We start from the raw sequence: 23,929 nt of genomic DNA, 5'->3' as shown, positions 1-23,929 counted from the left end.
CGGGACTTTTTATTCCCAAAGCACTAGAAACAGAAAACACATACAAGACAAGAAAAAAAGACAAATCTAGTGTGGGAAAAATTTATTGATTGGCAAAAATATTTTGAAATCAGGTAGCCCATATTAAATCACGAATTTAATAATACGTGGACTGAACCACCTCAAATGTCTATGAACAATGAAAATGCATCAAAGATGAGGCCATCAACAGAAGGTCCTGAATATAGTTAAGCATAAATGCAATGTATACTTGCATAACTAGCAATACTACAACAAAACGTCCATTGAAAGAGCTGTAATGCTTGGGTCAACAAAAACACAGCCGTATCAACTTCAATAAGATATATACAAGGCAAAATTGACTTACCTCTCAGTCCAGATGATTCAGTCCAGGGAACAGGAACCCACAATGTAGTCGTTCATCCACTTCACCCCCAGAGTATTCAGTTGCAAAAAACCACTAGAAACTAGCATTGAACGCACTAGTTGCATTGGAAAAACCATTAAAAACACAGGCCACAAGGGAGTAATTGTGTTCACATGAATCTTATATTCTGTTGTTCAAAAGATGAAACCTGACCAATGCACACACAGCGGTCAGTGTGACAAACACCTCATAGTCCAAGTGCATCTCTCAAGTCTATTTATGCATTCAAAGTTTCAAAATAAAGTACTTGCATATTTACAGTAAGCAGTGATGGTCATTTGACAGACTAGTTGCCGACACTGCTCATTACATCACTGGCAAACATTGCCGTAAGTGAAGTGAGACAATTGATCTAAAAACTAACCTTTTTACAAGGGACAGACAAGTTGAGAAATTAAGATAAATCCATACAACGCATTAGTCAATTTGCATAAATTTCGTTGAAATTTTAAATTAGCAGAATCAAACAGTAATAAAGGACAAATTACAATATGGCCTGTATATACACACACATGAACATAAGATATATGCATAAAGAAATGTACACGTGTCAGATACATTACAAATGCTGAGTATTTTGTATTAATATTTAGTGATTTTTGTTCTAAAAAATAAATTGACTACAAAAATTAGGAGCATTTCACATATTTGAATTGTGTAATTCCAATTACAATCAAGAAAACCACTGAAAAGTTTCATGGAAAGATAAAACCCTACATGAATTGGCAAATAATTTGGAATATGAACATGAATAATGATAAATCTACCCAAAAACTTCCCCTTCACCTCTTTAAACACTGAGACCACTGCATGGAAACTCTTGAAATTGGGTAAAACTGGAAAAAGGCACAATGGCACAGCATTTATAGAAAGAAACAATTGGCTAAAATGGAGATTGACCCAAATGGCAAGTATAAACCTAAATTATGAACAAGCAACAACCCCAGTACACACTTTATTACAACACAGATTCTATTTAATAATCAAGGCAAAAGACACTTACAAACATTATATGGACGAGGGGAAAGGGGGGAAGAAACATGAAAAAAAAGTTCCTATAAAAACAAATCTAGCTAACTGACAATTTACAACATTATAGCAGTCGGAAAGTTGTTCTGTGTTTCGAATGAGCAGGCAAATAATTTGTCAAAAGCTGAACTGACTTTAGCACACAGCTACTTCCAAATAAAAGTAAAAAATAAAAGAGCTGTTGGGAATTAAGAGTGAGTGTATAATATTTGACAGAACTCTCCTCGTGTCCGGAGTCCAGCGCTCTGCGATGCGGGATGCTGTCGGATGAATCCACGTTGCTCCTGACGTCTCTCCTCCTCCTCTTGCGTTCAGCTGAAAGGTGTCAAAACGAAGGTGGCAGTTTGTTTTGGGGCACAGAACCCAGAAACACACACAGATGTTTTTCCCCCTCTACATCTACACACGCTCAGACCGTCCCAGACATACACAGGCATGCAAACATTAAATCAATTTTATAACAGCATCGGCCTAAGGGGCAATTTGTTTCATACTGATTATAGCAATATAGGGTAATACTTAAATGTAATAATTTAGTTTCACATCAGCACAGAATTAGGTACAAAAGTATATTAACACAGTGACTACGTTCACATGCACCCTCAATGTGAACACAATGAGATTTAGGCAATATTGCGATTAAAATTTAGGCAAATTAAGCTAATAACCGTAGCAACTATAATCATAGTAAAATATGGTGGATAATGATTTTAAATAGCAATAAAAAGGCATGTAAACACTTTAAATCACATCTATTCCAGTTTGATCAAAGTGTGCATGTTCATATTTGGGTCCTGAAGAAACTTAAATGTTAAAGCGTAACTCTCGCCAAAATGCAACCTAAAGTCTTTTTGTGAATCTACCCGAGGCAAACTTTCGAGTAAAAGCATAATTAGGATGGAAACGCCACTTTTAAGATTGACCGTATTTTCGTTTTCGGTCAAATTGTCTTTTGATTGGGAGTGCTTGGGGCACGACTGTGATAGCATCAAAATCGCTATTTTTAAAACACTAAAAAGGCTCGACACAACATGAAAATTTGCTCGAATTATCACCAGGGGCTCTACACATGAACTCCAGCATTGAGAACATTGTTTGTGTACACAGAGTTTACTAAAAAGAAAGGTTTTGAACAACTCACTGAAGCTGATGTTGTTTCCGGCCCCCTAGCACTCCCATTCAAAAGGCAATTTGACCGAAAACGAACATACGGTCAATCTTAAGAGGCGTTTCCATTCTAATTATGCTTTTACATGAAAGTTTGTCTCGGGTAGATTCACAAAAAGACCCTAGGTTGCATTTTGGCGAGAGTTACGCTTTAATTAAAATTTGGTCGACTAAGCCTCTTCTCGTCGACTATTAGGGGGCATCCCTATAATGCAGTATATTGACGGTCAAAAACATCGAAATGGAGGCGTTTGAGGCGCATCACCAGGAAAAAATGAACTGGCGAACAAATCGCGCTGGAAGAGCTTGGCCAGTAACAAGCCTACTTTATGTGAGTTTATTATTTGTGGTTAAAGGAGAACTCCGGTCAATTTTAACATTGAACTAATTTTTTTTGTACATTTGGAGTGCTGTCAATACAGAAAACAACGACAAAAATCGGTGTTGCCTACACCGAGTTATTCTATTTTTAAAATTTGCACCCTGTTGACTTCAATAGGGCAAGTACTAAACCTGCTTTTAGGCTCTTAACATCCTTGATGTGTCATTACAAGTGCACAGAAAATGTGAGTGATTCCTTCTGAGTGAACACGAGTGGATCTGACTGCAGTAGATGTGAAAGATATGTATAAAAATGATGTTATTTAAGCCAGCGCAAATACCTGTTTACATCCTGTTTTTCGGTTGAAGTCCAAAGTAGTCGATTGCCGAGTTCACGCGCATAGGTTTAGTTACCTATGATCACGCGCGTGAACTCGGCAATCGACTACTTTGGACTTCAACCGAAAAACAGGATGTAAACAGGAATGTAAAAATAGAATAACTCGGTGTAGGCAACACCGATTTTTGACGTTGTTCTCTGTATTGACAGCACTCCAAATGTACAAAAAAATGAGCTCAATGTTAAAATTGACCGGAGTTCTCCTTTAAGTGAATAATTAGTATTCACTAATAATTAGAGTTACTCTGATTATTGGAAAATATCACATTACTGGTGCACATGTAAATGTAGTCAGTGATAACTGGAAATGCTAAAAACATACAGCACTATTTAAGACAAGCCCCTGGAATCAGTGCATCAGTACAGTGTGAAAAGATGACACAAAAGCATAGACATTGGCATGCACAACTATGAAACATGTACTCAACACGACAACTGAGCAAATACTTCACTTTCACTCTGGTTACTTAGTCAACTTTCATTCTTTCATGAAAATTATAAACCTCACATCAAAACTGTAATTCATAAGAGTTAACCAGTTGTCAAAATATGTATTAAAGTCACATGAAAATATATGGCTTTTAGTCCCACTGAGACAAATCAATCTAACACCACATTCACACAAATCAGCATCTGTATTGTCGACAGCAGATTTTCCAAGTATTTTGCATTTTAGGGCACATTTTAGCTCCTTTAATGGAGATTAAACAAGATAAGATAAGGATAAAAGGACAATTAAAAATTTGAATATGACTTAAAACAAAAACATGCATTCACTTTATTCAGTTGAATTGCATAAGCTAGAAGTTAAACAATATGCATTGCATAATTCCTGCATTATGATACTGATTTGACTTTATATTGGCTGATTGGTTTGTCTCACTGGGTGTAAAACATGTATGACCTCTTATGGCTTTAAACAACGTTAACTCATAGTAATTGAGTTTTTTTTTTTTGGCTTGTTGCACAAAATCAAGTTCACAGGTAAATTATAATTCTATAAGCAGAAGTGATCCAGGTCATTAGTGCTAATTTTTTACACTTCATATCTATTTCTAGTTGAATATTTTCACATCTAAAAAGGAGTAAAACAGAACATTCAAATTTAAAGTCACCAAAACAATCCTTCAGTCATGGGTAATGATGATTTAACGACTCTACACATGGTTAACTACTTAAAAGATACTACATTTTATTTAGCCTTTTACTGATTTTTTTTTTCCTTCAAATGGTCATCCAATCATTTAAGTTTCTTTAGAGCAGTTAACTAGTCAATTACAAATAAACTAAATTAAATGAGTTCTGTATTTTTGCTACAACAGGAAAAATCTTATTATTGCCCCCATAGAGAACAATTTTTTGTGAAGCACATAAAATATACAGTGTCCACTGCACCTCTGAGAATAAGCATCAAATCCACATTTCAATTGTGATTACCCTCGATGCAAAATGCATTTTATTTTTAAGATGCAATGATCATTTATAGTTTTCTACCATTGAGTTTATGCATAATGTGACCTAGAAGCTAAGTTTCTAGGAGTTGATCAAAAAAACAAAACAAAAAAAGGCAAATGAATGACAAGCTTGATTCTAGTGATTCGGTGGACACTGGAGTTACAGTACACAGGGTTGGACAAATAATTCAGAAACGAATTATTCTTTTGAGCATCTGTTAGTCACAAGAGAAATGGACATGAAATAAAACGCACTGAAGATGTGATTTCTTATTAAAACATTAGCCTGTGTCTTACTATAGCCATATTCATAGGGCTCAGCCCATTTTACTACAGAAATGTCAAAAATATTACTTTTACTTTAGACATTAACACATGAAACCTCTCACACTGAATTAAGGATATCACAGTTTAGTTGGTTTGGAATGACAATTATTAGTACAACCTGTAACTACCACAAAAACATAAGTTTGTCCAATCCTGTGACAGAATCTTATAAAGCACAATACTGAACAGAGGAAAAGGGGGTGGGGATTAAACCGTTCAATATGTCAGGACCATTACTTGAGAAAAACCTACACAAACAACCTTGGAAAACAGTCATTTCCGCAGATTAACCCCATACATATGGACACTACATCCAAATATCCCAATAAACCCAATGTAACTGGGCTGTACGCACGGAGCAAATGCTTTACTCTTTACTCAATCTCACCCGATCCAAAATGCTGTCTTTAATGTCGGGTTCAGACTACACAATATTTTTGTCTGTTATGACAGTCACTGTGTCAGATTGTGATTTTAACTCCTAAATTCTTCTGTCGTGGACAAGAAACATGTCAGACTACGTCTCAACCAATCATCGCTTGCCACATTTAACGACGTACATGACGTCATTTAGAAGGCGGAACTATCAAATGACTTCCGGAAACAAGAGCGTAAACACTGGTGAAGCGGCATGTTATCTTAAAGGGATAGTTCACCCAAAAATAAATATTCTGGCATTTACTCGGACCTGGACCTTCATGTTGTTCCAAAGCTGTATGAGTTTCTTTCTTCGGTTTAATACAAAAGATATTTTGAAGAATGTTGGTAATCAGACAGTTGAAGGCAGCCATTTACTTTGATGACTGGAAAAATATCAAAATATCGTGTCAAAAAAAATAAAAAATAAAAATAAAAAATCAAAATATATTTTGTGTTCAACAGAAAAAAGAAACTCATACAGGTTTGGAACAACAGGAAGGCGAGTAAATGACAGAATATTTATTTTTGGGAGAACTATCCCTTTAATGCTAATTCCAACATTAAAGTGCCCCTGCTATCATTCGCTAGGTATCATCCGTCCTGGTAGCCCTAGTCTTTTGGACACGATGTCGGTTGTCGTCTATGATGAGACTAAACAAGATAAAAAGATTGTTTTTCACGTCTCGACGGCCATTGCCGTTTACGAACCACCACAGCACCCTACGTCAAAAGGATCGCACCAAAATCAGGCTGACATTATGTAGTCTGAACCCGGCATAAGAGAAACAGCATGTATTAAAAGTGCAAGGTAAATTCTGCAGCTAATGGCTTTGGAACCCAATAGTCTTTCCCTGATTAGTGTTGCTGCAATTATAGACTGTACATTAAAGTTAACAGTTGATAATACAGAAAAAAAAAAAAAAAAAAAAAAAAAAAAGACCACCCGATTAATTGGCAATTTCAGATTTTTTTTGGCTAGGAGGCCAGAACAACAATTTGGTTCAAGTTTTTCTTGCCAGAATTACATGAAACAATTGACAAAGTAATTGTGCTTAAGTTTATGCATTTACAATGATTGCAATCTATTTGCTAAAAATGAGTTTTAGTTTCATAAGTTTGTCTATGGACAGTTATGATAATGTCTATGCATCTAAAATCAAATGTATGTGAGGTCACTCACAATGGATCACACATGATATTATGGTGTCCTCAGCATTTACATACAGTACAAAATGTAGCCTGTAGGAAACAGTCACACAGTGCTATGAAGCAACAGGCCACAAGTGAGACAGTGACAGTAATGTGTCTCAGTCAGAAATTTAACTAAGACCAACAGGGTTTGAACTGAGGACATGCTACATAAATTTAAATACTGACTGTGAAAATATTTATTAAATACTGGTTGCATATTAAATAAAAGCAATCGTAAATCATTACAAACATGAGTATGTTTACCGATAGAACAAAAATAAAAATAAAATAAAAACGTTAAAATGTTCACTTTGGAAAAGTTATAGCAGTTCTTCTCCATTCATAAAAGCACTATAAGGGATATATATTAATATGCAAGGCATACTTTGTATTATTTGCATTCTGACATTGCAGATCTGTAGTTTTATTTTACAGTTAAAACAAATGCTTGAGTGAGTTAAGTGTAAATGGTGAAGAACTGCTACATCTGAATTATCTGAGGTGTAACATTAACAAACATGGAAAATAAATGAATAACGAATTGATGTCAGCTGAGAAAAGTCAAATTCAGATAAATTAACTTTTAAGATGGAAAAACTTTACTACTAAAACCCTGCAAATATGACTTTAAACCTTGCAGGAATAATACTAAGACGCACAGTGACGTCTGAAATACCCTTCACAGTAAAAGACATTTAACTTGCTCTGACAGAAGACATTCAGAATGCTTTTCTGAAATTATACTGTACAGATGTTCAAGACTAAATACTTCATTCATAAGGCACAACATGAAAAAATTTGATATGGCCACAACTCAACCTGACATAAGACTACAGCAAACGTATATTTAAATGCCAAAGCAGATCAATTTGACTTCATTTGTTTTTCACAACATTCAGTTCAATGTGGAACTAAACACTAGAAAAAGCATTATGTCAATATCAAATCTGCCTACAGGAATGTCAATGCACAACCTGAGAAACATGATTTTGCTCATTCACTGAAATGAGTGAATGTTTCAATGTGAAATACAAACATTCATTTTCTCTCATTCAACTACAACCAAATTTCTCTCACATTTATAATTACAGGTGGAATTTATATTTCAGAATTGCAACCCTAAAGACATGCAATACACCCTGAATTTTTGTGTCAAACAATTAGTCATTTAGGCAAAGTATGATAAAGGTAGCTTTCTGTTTGACCTTGACAAAATTGGCATAGTCTTTAAACTTGCAGCAAATCTCAAGCTAAAATGGACAGATACTAAAGTGCAATATTTATGAAAGGCATTGTCTTGTTTTTTTTAAACATTTAAATACACATAAAATCCCCCCAAAGACAAACTGGATTGTGCACAACACAATTGCTTTTTTTCTATAACAGTGCTGGACAGTTTATAGTTTCTGGAGCTGATATTGTACAATAAATGGCTTCATGACCGGTACACATATTTAAAGGATCAGAGTACTCGGATCATGCTACATCCATAAAATAAAAGAGAAAAAAAAATAGATTAGCCGTAGGGAAAATTACAGTACTTTGTCACATTGTAGGATCAAAGGCTCACCTTTTCCGATCACCTACCTGTGATATCCCAGACTCTGCAGGATAAGATGCAAGTACATCTGAATCCTGAAGGAAAAGAGGAGAAAGACAGACAAAGAAACAAACAGGATACACACCTTCCTCTCCAACTAACGGTGGCGATATTCCCTTTCACGTTCTCGGTCTCTCTCGCGGTCACGGTCTCGCTCGCGATGGCGGTCTCTCTCTCGGCTGCGCTCCCGGTAATAGTCCTCGTGCCGGTCTCGGCTGCGAGACTTGTGCCGACGGTTCTTTTCACGAGAGCGACTGTGGTCCCTCTCCCTGGACCTTTCCCGTCTGCTAAAGGGTGAAAAGCATTAAAGAGAATATGAAACCACATGAAATACTTTAGCTGCAATGCATTCAATTATTTCATGTATGCAAATTTAAAATCCATGCACTGAATTAATGCAAATGGAAACAATTCATGCACTAATTTAATGCATTGAGGCAAACTGAAAATGCATGAAGTAATTTAATTCAACAGACAAAAACAGGGCTTGACTGTATTTTTCCAACTGGATTTGATAAGATTATGAAAAATAACATGTTATTATTGGTTGATTTTACTAGGGCTGCGCAACTTTCAAAATTGAACTGAGAATGCTCATTCAATTCTTATTTGGTTCCCATCCCTGATTTTTACTTGCCCTTGTGGCGCTGGCTACATCAGCAAAAAGTGGTCTTAAAACACATTTCACTTAGACGAAAGATCATGCAAAAATGAATCATCCTCCACAACAAAAACAAAAATCGCATGCAGATCCACAAGATATTTACCTCGACACAGATCCATAGGATTTGGATTCAATTCCATGCAAGCAATCCTGCAGTGAGCTGATGAGAACCTTACAGCGGTCATCAGCGGAAACCTTCGACTGCTTGATTAGAGAGATGGCCGTCACCAGAGTCTCTATCGCACTGCCGTAATCAGCTGCAAAATTATTATATTTAGCATTTTTTTAATGCCATGTTAATGGTGAGAACAGGGTGAATAACTAAAGTCATACAATTAACAAACATTTAAAGTCCCCCTGTGGTGAAAATCAAGCTACTAATGTTTTTTATGTCTATGTGGTGTTTTTAATATGCTTTAAGACAAACCATGTGGAAATTCATAAGTCGACACCATTGCTGAGTATTTTCTCCTTAAAACTGCAGTGAACCAAAGAGAGTCTCAAAAACACGGTTTGAAATCGCTGGTGTTTCTGACGTCACAAACTTGTAACCAATCAGGTCAACGTGTGATTATCAATGTGTGGATCTCTGAGCTGAGTGAGTAGAGGCGGGGCTAATTTGCATAATCATAGAACCGCATATACTAAATGAGGCAAGGGTGGTGTAGAGTTATATTCAAGCTATTTTAAGGCATGAAGAAATTAAGGGAAAAAAGTTTACTTATGTCATTTTGATGAGTTTTAAGGGATACTATTATTGACTACAGGGGGACTTTAAGATTTAAACTGGACAATACAAAAATACATTCAGGTGATGCATTAAATACATCAGCCATATTCCTAAATAAAAACGTTGGATATTAACATTAAAAACAGTGCAGTCCTGTTTGTTTAACAGTTATTGGAAAAGGCATGATGACAAGGAAGGTTTTTTTAACCTTTCAATAAATTACCACGTGTGAATCTTGAAATGACAAGCGGCACCTAGTAAACAACTTGATCACATGTGGCTTTGAAATTGCTAAAAATACTAGGATTTATTTCATATAACTTAGCTGCAAAACAAGACAATTTAACTACCACCATACAAAACAAAACAAACTAAACCACGTTCGCACCTGCGCTCGCATCCGACACAGCCCTTGAGATAGCACTACTGGAGATTGCTCGGTTACGATTCATGATCTCCTCGAACTCTGCTTCGCTCAGAGGAGTGCGAGACGCATCCATGTCCCTACAAGAGAAAAAGCAGTTGCATTAAAATACGCAAACTAAAAGCATAAGTCAGAATAAAACAAATGCACCGAGGGCCAAATTCACACAAAGTGCAGCAGTGCTGTTAAGGCTGAATCATATTGCATTGCATCACGTTAAAATTAGCGATGCACCAAAATTTCGGCAACCAAATATATTCAGCTGAAACAGTAAGAAAAAATATATTTTTGGTTTCGGCGGGCCAAAATAATTGATTGAAAATGTTTTGATAGTGTAAGCATCTATTTTGTGCACACAATATGGATAAACTGAGGATGCATTTTACCAAAACCAAAAATTAACAATATTTAAAATGTTGCCGAAGAACTTTTACTAGGACTCATTTATCACCTGAAAACACGAGACCCTGAACAGCATAAAGGTCAATTACTGTAACTTTATATTTGGATTTAGTTTTCTGTGTTTCGGTGCATCACTAGTTGAAAAATCACTGCAGAAATGCTGCACACTCAACACTCAAGCCTGAAACGAAGGTCCCATTTCGGGATCCTGGTCTCAGCGGACGGTTACATCACTAACCCTTGATCACTTGTATTGTGCAAGTGCTGGCCAGAGTTTTTCACATCAACCAACCCCTCGTTTATCCAGGGCTCAAAGCCACATACTACAGGGGGTCTGAAGTTACTGAAGAAAGGCCAGAGAGGAGATTCATTGTCAGTTTGAGGCTATACATTTCATTTTTTTCTTTTATACCAACATTGCCCAATTCTGGAGTATGTAGTAGGTAGTATGCAGTAGGGCTGCACGATTAACTTGAATAAAACCCATTTTGCAATATATCGCTTAGTGCGATTTAACTTGGCAGTGTTTTTACACTAGCAGCTTTGCACACAATAAATATTTGAATTGTAATTTTTACAGTTGTGCATTAAAAACATGTTGGTTACACTATTTTAAGGTGTAATTATATACTTAAGTACTGAGTAATTTTAATTAACATGTACTTACTATAGGCTAGGATTAGGGTTTGGTTGAGGGTTAGTTGCATGTAATTATGCATAATTTACTGTTGTTACAATGGTAAGTACATGTAACGTAAAAAAGGACACTGTAAAAAAAAAAAGTGTAACCACATTTTTTAATATTTTAATGTTACAACGTAATTATTTCAATAACATTTTAAATTTAATATTTAATTACTAAATATTAAAATAGTCATCATATAGAAGTATTCTTATTATTGTTATAGTTACAATGATAATCTCAATTTCAGGCCAAAATTGTGCAGCCCTACAAACAAGCACAACAAACCCGCAGCTTAACAAAACAAAACAACAACAACAAAAACAGCAACAACAAAAAAACTCATTTTAAATCACTATTGCAAATGTTTTTTATAGATATAGCAATTTTTATATACAGATAAATTATAATTAAATTAAATTGTGCAGCCCTAGTATATAGTCAACAACAAATAGGACAATTCAGTTTCCACCAATAAGACCTGAGATCTCATTACAGTACAGTGAAGGTGAGGCGTTTATTACCTGCCACCCGGGCCGTAGTCTCGGTCATAAGGAGGAGGGCGGCCGTAGGGGTCGCCGGGTGGAGGACCCCTGCCGTCGGACGGTGGCATGTTGTTGTTTCCAGGTGGAGGGAAAAAGGCTGGGTTGACGTGAGGAGCTGGTGGTGGACCTCCAGGTGGAGGTCCTTGCATGTGAGGTGGAGGTGCGAGGCCAAGCGGGGGTCCTAAGGGCCCAGGTGGACGGGGTGGGAAGGGTCCGGGAGGGGGCGGACCTTGTTGAGGTGGTGGGGGGCCTGGGGGAGGCCCGTATCCTGGTGGGGGCGGGCCAGGAGGCATCGGACCCATTGGAGGCTGACCAAACTGACCAGGAAAAATGACGGGAGGTGGAGGGCGGTCTCCTCTGTGAGGAGGTCCACCGAGAGGCGGCGGTAGACCTTGTCCAGGTGGAGGGGGGCCTGGGGGTCCCGGAGGCCCAGGTGGGCCAGAGGGAGGACGCGGTGGTCCTTGCATACCTGTAAAAAAGGGAAAATTTCATTAACAACGTGCATTTTGAGGAAAGACTGCATAAGGAATGTGAGGCAGGGAAACCCCTTTGAACTAAAATTCAATTCACATTTATTTGTATAGCGCTTTTCACAATACACATCACTTCAAAGCAGCTTTACAGAAAATGCATGAGTCCACATTACAATTTAGAGTGATCTGTTATCAGAGGTAACCGTCTAAAATATATATTCTCCCTGAGATTTTAAAGTTAATATTTTCATGATTCAACACCACATTTGCATGTTCACGGTTCTCGGACATTGTTCAAATGACATTGACATCAAATGACATGCTTTTTAAATTTTATTTTGAAATTATTTAATTTCCTATTAAACATTTTTAGCAAGTGCTTTATTTTGATTGTTGGTTATTTTTATGATTGATTGACCGTACGACAGATAAATTACTGACATCCTAAATAGCCAACCAAATCGCTGCACTGAGATGCCATGGCGCTTTCCTGAAATCAGCCAGTAATTGGTGGATCAAATCATTTTTAAATTCCACTTTTCTCCATTAAGTAAAAATACTATGCGAATAAAGCGTGTGCATTTAGGCAGTTTTCATTAACACTAGATCCAATTTAGGAAATTACTTGGAATTTGAGGAGAATTTGGTTTATTTCAATCTCCATCTACAGTTAGGGTGAACATCTGTATAATAAAATCTTCATCCAAGATTTTGTGCATTTGTTGATTTCATCTTATGTGTGGATTATTTAATTTTATTTGAAAAACAGAAGCATGCTGAATGGACTCCAGTTTCAAGAGCTCTGATAAGTAATAATTGAGACAATGCAACCAAATTAACTATTTTCAGAAAAGCACATTCTTTACCCCGACTGCATCTGCAAAGATATCTGTTAATATCAATGTTTATGAGGTCAACTGTCCAACTTTTCTCCTTGTGATTTCACCATTTTCTTGTCTTCTAGTTTACATTTAGAGTTTCAACAAAACCTGATACAAAAGTTTGTCCTTGATTTTGCACAAAAGATTGCATAGTGATACATCATTTTACGTTGTCATTATGTTTGATAAACATAGAGAGAAGTCTCCACACTTGAAAAGCAGTGGGCATGGTTAAGTCATAAGGTCAATTATTAGCATTTCATCAACTTACAAACCACTTGCATTTCTCTCACAAACCTCATTTTAAGACCCTAATTTAGAGATTTGTACCTGGAAAGTGTGGCGGAGGTCCACCAGGTCCAACTGGGCCAGGGAAGCGGTCTCCACCGGGGCCAGGTTGGCCCGGGAAGCGCCCTCGACCCCTGCCGAGAGGGAAGCCACTGCGACCTCCTCCTGGAGGCCCAGCCTTGCCCTCTCCTGACATCTGCCCTGACTGTGTGCCTGGGTGGACAAAAACTGATTTTAAAAGAATTATAGCACACACAAACACACAACAGTGATCATGTTCAATCAATAAGTTTGAGCAAATGGAAACTGTCGAATCATCTGCGAATTATGGTCTCACTTTTTCGTGACTGCATCTCAAACTGGCTGAGCGACTGTTTGTTGCAAGGAGTGACGATCGGGTTTTGTCCGTGCAGCTCCCGTTTAGACAGCAGATCCATCAGCTTCCTGGACGAGGAATCTGAACCCACGCAGACCAGCGCAAACCTGTTGAGCACAGAGCGGATGAGAAACTAATCTAAGTGGAGAAAATAATCTCTTTGCAGGAAATCGATCAAGTCACAGAGCTCCAGATGCCAAAGCTTAGACTATTGATGGAGACAACAAAGCAGAGATGCCAGCAGAACAACTAACGATTACACACATAACTCATTTTTATACTGTTTTTGACCAGTGACCTCATACACAGCTGTTTGCCTCTTCATCTTCAGACAGTCTGCCCAAAAACATTCAGTTGGGCACTTTGAGCTCTTTCTAAGGCCTAAAAAAAAAATTTGTTTGGTTCCAGTTTCCGACCGACCCTGTCAATTTATGTGCGACCCAAATTTGTTTTATGAGCTTGGGGAAGAAATAATACAAATTAACTAAATACACAAATTTTTTTGAGGCGAACTATAATTTACGTTTTTGTACAGCACCGTTTTTGTATAGCACTCTTGTGATGCAAGACAGAGTCCTGCACGGGTCCGATTGTGTAAACCCGCACCCGCCCGTGCCCGCAGTGCTTAAAACCGCATCCGACCCGTTATCCGACAGCAGCACTAATTAAAATCCGCACCCGACCACCTTAAAATAGAACCGACCACCCGACCCGCACCCGAAATAAAATCAGTTTAGACTATCACATTATAGACACACTTACAAAAATGTTTATTGCCAGGTCATACAGAACTTATTACAGGACAAATAACACAAGGACAACTTCAGCCGAAGCTGTCAAACGGCCGGTACATGAAGAACATGGCTACGTTACCACAAAACTGACTAGCCTTATCACATTTTACCAGTCGAACAGACGCGGCTACAACGCTATATCTGCCACGCAATTTCGTCTAAACTACATACATTTTGGGTTCAAACACGCCCTGCACACCACACATGCTTAGTGTTAAATGTGAAAAATACTGTTCGATAGAAATGCTTTGTTACCACAGTTTCTGCGTGCTTCCTCAGCGATGAAGTTCCACATTTGCGGCTATCCAACACGAAAACAATATATGCCTTTCACAATATTTTCTTCAGATAACTCCAAATTTCTCCCACACACTGGACTTGACTTTTGATGACGTATTGTCGACAACTTTACAATCTCCCCTAGCTGTTCTTTTCTTCAACTCCTCAGCATCCATCTCAATGACTGCAAGCAGATCGCGCGCGCGGTTATGAGGAATTTTTAAAGGTGAAAGTAGCCTAGGTAACGTTATAGGTCCTGGGAGGGCGTGGCGCGTGGGCACAAATGAACTGATGTGGATTTTAAATTATTTTATCAACTTGAAATACAGGCAGATTTTTGTAGATGTGTTCCTAAAAATATGCATATATTTTTACGTTTGCATGTGATTGTTTTAAACCCGTGTTTAGACCCGTGTTTCCCCCGTTTGTATTGAGGTTAATACAATTAAAGGTATAGATGAAACGCGTGTCAGCGCGTGTGTGTGTAACATGCTGGGACACACAAGGTTGTATAGGTACATGTACATGTAGTATAGGTAGGCTATGTTATGAAAAAATAGAGTATCCATCGCTACTGTAAAGTAAAATTAAAAATATTATAATAATTTCCTACCTATCTCTTGCTGCCACTAAGAAAAAAAAAAAAATCCCTACCGACCCATGACCTCAACTGACAACCAACAGGAACCAAACTTTTTTTTTTTGTAGGCCTAATTAGCTCATCCAGTTATCAAATCCTCTATAGGTTTCGTACACTTTTTCCAAGGTCAAATTCAAGCACTTTCCAGGTCCTTTTTAAAGCTTTTTCCAGCGCCTTACACTACCGTAAATTACATACCAATACATAGTTAAAATTATGATTTAGTGCTTTTATCACATCAAAAGAGATAAACAGCCAAATGTTTCATAATAGCAGAGGGCTGCACGATATTGAAGAAAAATGAGATATGCGATAACTCATTTAAGGGATAGTTCACTTTGAAATTAAATTTTGGTATGTTTTAGCTTACCTCAAGGGCATCCAAGATGTAGGTGTCTTTTTTTCCACAGTAGTTTCAATTTTGATATTTTTAGGTCAAACCGTTCTTGTCTCTCAGTCATTTGATGCAGGTCTATGGATACTTTCTCAAAGAGCATGCACAGAGTCCAAATTAAAACAATTCCCCATCGTCCAAATTAAACAATTCCCCATCGTAAGTACACATTGATGGCCTAAGACACGAAACGAGCGGTTTGTGTGAGAAAACGAACAGTATTTATATCGTTTTACACAGCCACGTCCAAGTGATCTGATCTGAGGGCGCAGTATAGACATATATACACTAGATGTTGCCTTAAAGACATTCGTTCCAATGATCTGCCATAGACAATGCGACATCTAGTGTATATATCTATGCACCAGTCTGCGCACACGTCACACAGCAGGATGCGCTCGCGCCCTCAGATCACTTGGACGTGTGCTGTGTATAAGAGGTCAAAACGATATAAATACTGTTCGTTTTCTCACACAAACCGCTCGTTTCGTGTCTTAGGCCATCAATGTGTACTTACGATGGGGAATTGTTTAATTTGGACGATGGGGAATTGTTTTAATTTGGACTCTGTGCATGCTCTTTGAGAAAGTATCCATAGACCTGCATCAAATGACTGTCAGACAAGAACGGTTTGAACTAAAAATATCAAAATTGAAACTACTGCGGAAAAAAAGACACCTACATCTTGGATGCCCTTGAGGTAAGCTAAAACATACCAAAATTTAATTTCAAAGTGAACTATCCCTTTAAATAATGCGATATTCAATATGCGATACGATAATGCTTAAAGTGTGTCAAATTAACTTAAATTATCTTTAAAATGATATAACCTACGGTACACATACGTGTTTCACATTCTTTTTGTGAGAAGAGAGAAGTGAGAATTTAGTTTTCACTGCATGAATTAAATATACTGATTCTTATTAAAGCTACAAAAGTTAGCCTATTCAGCCAAAAGCAGTGAGTGATTTTCTTTGTCTTTTGTTCATGACCCCAGTAATTGCAAGCCGTTGCATATTGTAATTATGCATATTGTAATATATACATTTGCAATATTTCGATATATTGTGCAGCCCTAATATTTAAGCCAATCACAAGTTTTATTCTTCAAAATGTATCACTAAGTATATAGCCTAAAGCACATGAATAATATACTTTTCATTATATTAATGTCCAAATATTGCTTACCAGATAATGTGATTTATAGGCTGTAAAACTGAATTAATTTCAAATATGAAGACAGGATTTGAACAGAAATATTTGACAGGCCTTCCCGTTTTGGGACACATTCTTGATATAGACAAGGTTTGAACAATAACTGAGTGCACAGTAGGGCTGGGCAAAAAAATAGATTTTTCGATTAATCGTTTTTTAAAATGTGGTCGATTCAAAATCTATTCTCAAACGCCACGAATCGATTTTTTTCCATATTTATTTATCTATTACCCAAAAGCCGGTATTAGTTTTCCTCCACTGTTCATAGGCTTGCAAACTCCATTTTATAGCTTTTATTTTATAGAGATTTTATGTTTGTTTTATCCCGCTCTTATTCATGCAAATGTTTTTAAACCATTCATGCGTGACAAGACAAAAAAGAGCTCGCTGCCTGTGAATGTCCTGACTGTGACGCATAGAAAGACTTGCGCTGATATCGTGCGTGCGCACAAGACAGCCCAGAATAGAGTTCTCTTTCGCGCTTGAACAAACAATAACACACAATTATGCCAAAATGTCTTTTTGTCGAGTATCTTCATAACATAAGAGTAGTCTTATGATGAACGTGAAGAGTTGTGACTCGTGAGAGAATGAGGCGCGTGTGAGATCCGCGTCTCTGACAGCAGCGGCTGGTCTTAAAGGGACAGTACACAGTAGCCACTAATTATATCTGTCGCTAAAGTTAATCAAAGAACAAAGGGAACAGAGAAAAACACTCACTGCTCTTGACTAAGGAACTTTTGTAACTTTAATAAGGATTAGTCTATATATAATTTATAATTAATGCAACGCAGACTGTTTGATAACTTTATTCATTTTCTGTATATGTCCTACCTGTTAGACAGGAAGGGCAAGTTTTTTTTTTATGGGTTTATGTGAGGATTGTTATCAATTTGTTTGTTTTAATGTACCCAAGTGTACCTAAAATAAAAAGAGTTTAATATACAGGTTTGTAGCTCTTAATTTCTTTTTATTAATTAACCACTTGTAAACTTTTTAATATAAATATAGGATTTGTATTAAATATATATTCATTGAGTCGAATCGAAATCGAAAATCGAATCGAGAATCAAATCGAATCGAATTGTAACATCTGAATCGATACCCAGCCCTAGTGCACAGGCACCTGCCTGATAAATGTATTTCATTGCCAAGATGTCTTGGACCAAGACATAATGTTAGCGAATACATTTACTGGAATAGAGCAGTGTAAATATTGCATAGGGCCATCCTAAACCTTACAGTAACAGTATACTTCTTATGACACTGACTGATTTCAGTTCAGCAATCAACGACTGTTGTTATGCACTGGGCTAACGTTTGCAGGTTAATTTGCACGTTACAGTTCTGTAATTTTGGCAATGTTCACTGCATATTCCACAAATGAACGTGACATAACGGACATGCAATACTTACATTACATTATCACACCAAGTACTCTCAGTCACTAATGGCCCTTTCAGACAGGACGTGGACCGCGGAGCATAGTGGAGCCCAGCGAGTTCGCGCGCACGCCGCGGTCAAAGTTTAAAATAGTTCAACTGTTGCCGCTGCGTGGCCAATAAAAACGGTGCATCCAAACAACCGCGGAAATCAAAATGAAAACTCCGCCTACTTTTGCTCTGGCCAGCGTAAAGCAAATCAATCTGTATCTGATTCTGAAGGGCTAAAAAACATTTCTCCATTTAATAAAGAACTATTTCGTCAGAAAGATATTTCTTGTGAAAGAAATACCGTTACAAATTCAAGCATTTTCAAGCATTTTATCCAAAATTCAAGCACTTTTCAAACCTTGAAAACACAACATCAAAATTCAAGCACTTTCAAGGATTTCAAGCACCCGTACGAACCCTGCCTCTAGCGACTCCCTACAAGTGGCATAGCAGTCGAAAGCCCAAACAGGGCTGATTTGTACATGAACTAACCTAGGCAGTGACGTGTTGACGAAACAGACTTGACTTACCCCTTTGACTGGCCATTTGCTCTATTCTCAAAAAACTTTATCTCCAGCACATCATTGATGCCTATGGAGCGAATCGCATCTGTCAAATCTTCATCAGTGGTCCACTGTAAAGAGGAAAGCACAACGTCACAATCTGAACACTGGAAAATAATATTATTTATTTATACATTATAGACAGAGTAATGGGCAAAAGTGATGATATTTGTTGTTAATGACCCTACAAGTTTGAATAAACCATCAAAATGTGGAAAATATTTTAATTATGAGGATGCACTACTTTGTGATATATATATCATGGTTTCCACAAATATATGAAGTAGCACAACTGTTTTTAACATTGATAAGAAAAATGTATTGATCATCAAATCAGCATTAGAATGATATCTGAAGGATCATGTGACACATAGGCCTGTCACGATAACAAATTTTGCTGGACGATAAATAGTCCAAGAAATTATCGCGATAAACGATAATATTGTCGTTCTGAGACCATTTTCATTTCATATAATTATAATGGCATAATAATGCAGGTACACCTTTTCAACGATCTATAAACTTTTATTTCTAAAGAATATTAAACATTGAAAACGGAAAACATTTTAAATATCCCAAAAAATGAACAAAACAACCAAAAACAATGAAAGCAATGGACTCTTAGTGTCTGTTAACAAAATAAATGTCTGTTAATAAATAAAATGAAACAAAATTGCACTTCAAAAAATATTAAACATTAGGCTTTAGACATTATTAAATAGTGATACATTCCATAACAGGCAAAACTGACAGTTAGGACCTTTGTAAACAAATAAAAAAAAGCCTCAACAAGCCATATCGCACAATTTTGCACTGTTACTCCTGTTACTTTGTCCTCCTGTTACTTTGTCAAGTGATTGTGTACTGTCGGGAAGACGGAGACGCACTTTATTGCGTGCATGCTACGCACTGAAAATACTTGGTTAGGATTAGGGGTGAGGAGTGCGTGCGTATTACACGCCATAAAGAGCGTATCATATGCACGCAAAAACTATTTTTGGCGTATAAATGGCACGAGAAATAACATTCGTGGTATAGATACGCATTTTCATGTGATCGGGCTCGCTGTCGCAACTCACAACTAGCGTCTTCTCTCTCTCCCGGCAGTAGCCGCAAACACTCCCGCCGGCGCTTTCCCATACAAAGACCATGTGACTGAGCGCCGCGGCGCCGCCTTCTCACACAAAGACCATGCAACTGACAACAAGAGGGTTCACTCCTCCTATACGCTAAAGAACCGAGCGAGAGTGGTCATCCAGTCTCTTTGGTAGAGAGAGAGAGACGAGGAAAACAAACAAGCATGCAAATGGAATTATCGCGGCCGGAAAAATTATCGAGCTCATTTTTTTTTATCGTGCGATTAATCGACTTATCGACTATCGCGACAGGCCTAGTGACACAGAAGACTAGTAATGATCCTGATATTTCTCTTAGATTGTAAAAAATTATTCCTCAATATTACTGTTTTTAATGTATTTTGATCAAATAAATGCATCTTTGTTGAGCATTAACATACTTTTTAACAGCATATAAAAACTTATTTCAAACTTTTGCAGTGGATTTTTTATAGATAAGATTAATTATGTTACTAACCATGGAAATCTGACTTTAGATTTTAAACTTAAGATAAACTTTTATCACGCTTCCCATTTTCATGTCTGATGGTGACTAACTTTCCATTCCAGATATATCAATAAAACAAAATAATTCTTACTTCCTTTTATTTAGGATGTAGCCATCAGACGAACTTTCGATATGATCTAACCTTCTAACAAACGTTTGACTCAATGTAACCTTGGTCAGATGGAACTTTGAAAAAGGTCTCAATGTTCTTTGACTGTATTGTGAAATGATTGACTGGAGTATTAACCCCTTACAATGTTTTTGATATTTTGATAATGTCACTAACAAAGGGTAATGAAAGGGGGGGGGGGGGCTTGCTTTAAACAATTTAACCAATCATACTGATAGAGTTTGACATGTTAGTCATGATGATTCTATTTTGATGTGTCTGGCTTTATCCTATAAAGCAGGGTTTCTCAAACTCGGTCCTGGAGGGACACTGTCCTGCACAGTTTAGCTCCAACCCTGATCAAACACACCTAGCTGTGAGTTTCTAGTGATCCTGAAGACATGGATTAGCTTGCTCAGGTGTGTTTGATCAGGGTTGGAGCTAAACTGTGCAGGACAGTGGCCGACTAAGACCGACGGAAAATGTAAAGTTGCGATTTTCTAGGCTGATATGGCTAGGAACTATACTCTCATTCCTGCGTAATAATCAAGAAACTAGATGTCGCCTTGGCTACTGCAGTTCATTGGAACAAAACCGTAGCCAAGGCGACATCTAGTGTATATATATCTATACCCACCCGCGCCCTCAGATCACTTGGACGCGGCTGTGTTCAAGAGGTAACAACGATATAAATACTGTTCGTTTTCTCACACAAACCGCTCGTTTCGTGTCTTAGGCCATCAATGTGTACTTACGATGGGGAACTGTTTAATTTGACTGACAGACAAGAACGGTTTGACCTAAAAATATAAAAATTGAAACTACTGCGGAAAAAAAAGACACCTACATCTTGGATGCCCTTGAGGTAAGCTAAAACATACCAACATTTTATTTCAAAGTGAACTATCCCTTTAAATAGGAAAAATATCGAAACTCTTTGGTCATTTTTTTGAGAGAGATGCTAATGGTCCTGTCCGATTCAATGATCTATGCTAAGCTATGCTAAAAGTGGTACAGCCAGACCCGGAGATCGGCTGAATGGATTCGAAAACGTCAAAACTGAACTTTAACTCTCGGGGAGTTGTAAAATGAGCCTATTTCCAAAAAAAGTGGAGTATCCCTTTAACATCGATAGGAAAAAATTCTTGAGCATCAAATCATCATATTAGAATGATTTCTGAAGGATCATGTGACACTGAAGACCGGAGTAATGATCCTGAAAATTCAGCTTAGATCACAGGAATAAATTTGCTTTTATAAAATATTCAAATAGAAAATATTTCTCTTAACTTGTAAAAAAAAATATTCCACAATATTACTGTTTTTAATGTATATTGATCAAATAAATGCAGCTTTGTTGAGCATTAACATACTTTTTAACCGCATGTAAAAACTTATTTCAAACTTTTGACCAGTAGTGTATATAGATTCTGTGAGCAAAACATTGTGGAGATGCCAATGATCATTATGTCAAGATATTTAGTAAATGAAGAGGTACAAGACGAACCCATGTGAGGTTGCCGATGTACAGAGCGATTCTTTTTCCAGTGTAGGTGTAGACGACGTTAGGGGGAGCTCCTTTGGAGCCCTCATTGCCTCCGGGTGCAGGAAGGTTATCCAGGTAATCTCGGTCCTCAGGTGCGTCCCCGTTGTTGGCAGATGGCGAGATGACATCATCATACAGGTCAATCTGCTCATGGGCAGGATAATCTGATTCCTGTATAAGGGAATGGCATACATTTCAGAAATATGACAAACTCAACCATGAGCAAATTCTGACCAACATTGTAAGAAATCAAGCATAAATTACAGTATTATGGGTAATATCAATAAAGAGAATCGAAATTTAAATAAAAGTAATAAAATAATAAAATGTTTAAAATACGACCCCTTTATGAAAAACGCATAAGTGCATATAACATTATTTAAAGCACACAATAATGGAACCTTAAAAGCAAATACTTGTAAATAAAATAAATATCGTGATCAATCTGATTCCCTGCTTCCAAATTCAATTTGCATTTTATTAAAATGCCCGGTCCGTGGGAAAATAAAACCTGCAACAACCAACTTCATTTGAGTGTTAGATACAACGTGAACATGTTTGAGGTAGTATTTATTGATCATAACTGCTAATCTGCCCAGTTGACGCGATATTATGCCTCGCGCTAGGCCTGCTATGTTTGCACGAGACCACAAACAATAAACGCACGAGACGCAGAGTTCGTTTCGCGCCACAAACACGCGTTCCAAATGCATACTAACATAGAACACGCACTATTTCGGTAAACAACAACAAATAAGATATATAACCATTTTAACCTCTATATTAGCGTATACACAAACGCGGCTCGTTAGCTATCGTCACCTGCTAGAGTTAGCAGACGCCGTAATTCCTCAGAGAGCTGCATGTTACTATGGAGCTCTCTTTAATCTTTATGTGCAACACGTAAGAGATATATTATTAAGCTAATATGCATGTTTAAAGTAAACCAACCTGATTAAATTCCTCTTCTACATCAGCGTAAATATCGATGTGGTCAACACCGTCCGCCATTTTCTGTTTCCCTCCTCCTCCTCGGTCCTCGCGTGAAGAAGAGACGTCTATTCGTGAAGTCAGAAGCACGCGGAAAAAAGAAGAGTCTGACGAGCGATACACAATTTCAAAATAAAGTTTTGAGTTTTTTTCTCTTAACCCTCACGCTCTTTTGCTATTGAGATTCACTTTAAAGTATCTGTATTTGTGGTTCTTAGTGTATAAAACTGTGTATAAATTTAACAATAGACATTTCAAAATTAACAAATGATATTCCCTTTCAATATTATTAATATGGCCCTCTGCTCTGTCTAAAAACCATTTGATATAGCTATTATTGAAACTTTTCTTGAAAAATTGGGAAAACAAGTAATCCGACTTTTAATCTCACAGTTCAGATTTTATTTTATTATTTTTATTTATTTATTTTTTGCAATTTGTGCGCTTATATCGCACAATTATTATTATTTTCAGAATTGCGAGTTTATATTTCGCGATTTGGACTTCAGTTTATAGTTCTGGGGGGAAAAAAGTCAGAATTT

At 37.2% G+C, this 23,929-nt stretch overlaps 1 protein-coding gene across 6 annotated transcripts; it reads right to left on the bottom strand.

Annotated features, from left to right (window-relative positions):
- Nucleotides 1-1,369: 1,369 nt before the first annotated feature.
- On the bottom strand, nt 1,370-23,458 carry cpsf6 (cleavage and polyadenylation specific factor 6). 6 transcript variants are annotated; one of them, XM_081363611.1, is made up of 11 exons: nt 23,349-23,458; nt 22,359-22,568; nt 19,087-19,190; nt 13,763-13,908; nt 13,468-13,638; nt 11,763-12,252; nt 10,795-10,899; nt 10,119-10,234; nt 9,104-9,257; nt 8,422-8,623; nt 1,370-1,771 (listed from the first exon to the last, which is right to left on the bottom strand). In XM_081363611.1, exons 1-10 carry the CDS (start codon nt 23,406-23,408, stop codon nt 8,434-8,436), a joined length of 1,746 nt encoding a protein of 581 aa, XP_081219737.1. In that variant the 5' UTR covers nt 23,409-23,458; the 3' UTR covers nt 1,370-1,771; nt 8,422-8,433. The 6 variants fall into 6 exon arrangements, 4 of the variants coding, with proteins under 4 accessions (XP_081219737.1, XP_081219739.1, XP_081219738.1 ...); XM_081363612.1 differs by lacking the exon at nt 1,370-1,771 and adding an exon at nt 6,495-8,217; XR_014030053.1 differs by lacking the exon at nt 1,370-1,771 and adding an exon at nt 6,913-8,217 and having other exon boundaries at nt 8,324-8,623.
- Nucleotides 23,459-23,929: the final 471 nt, after the last annotated feature.

This window comes from Scardinius erythrophthalmus (assembly GCF_964197995.2).
Source record: "Scardinius erythrophthalmus genome assembly, chromosome: 4".
In the NCBI taxonomy this organism is placed as follows: Eukaryota; Metazoa; Chordata; class Actinopteri; order Cypriniformes; family Leuciscidae; genus Scardinius; species Scardinius erythrophthalmus.
This window is presented reverse-complemented; position numbering and strand designations above follow the sequence as displayed.

Bases quoted from the DNA above. Each gene is read 5' to 3' on its own strand.
- cpsf6 (XM_081363611.1), bottom strand. From the start codon at position 23,408: ATGGCGGACGGTGTTGACCACATCGATATTTACGCTGATGTAGAAGAG. The intron at 19,191-22,358 runs GTTCGTCTTGTA...TCCTCTTTACAG, and splicing joins ACATCGGCAACCTCACATGG to TGGACCACTGATGAAGATTT. The intron at 13,909-19,086 runs GTAAGTCAAGTC...TGTGCTCAACAG, and splicing joins GCAAATGGCCAGTCAAAGGG to GTTTGCGCTGGTCTGCGTGG.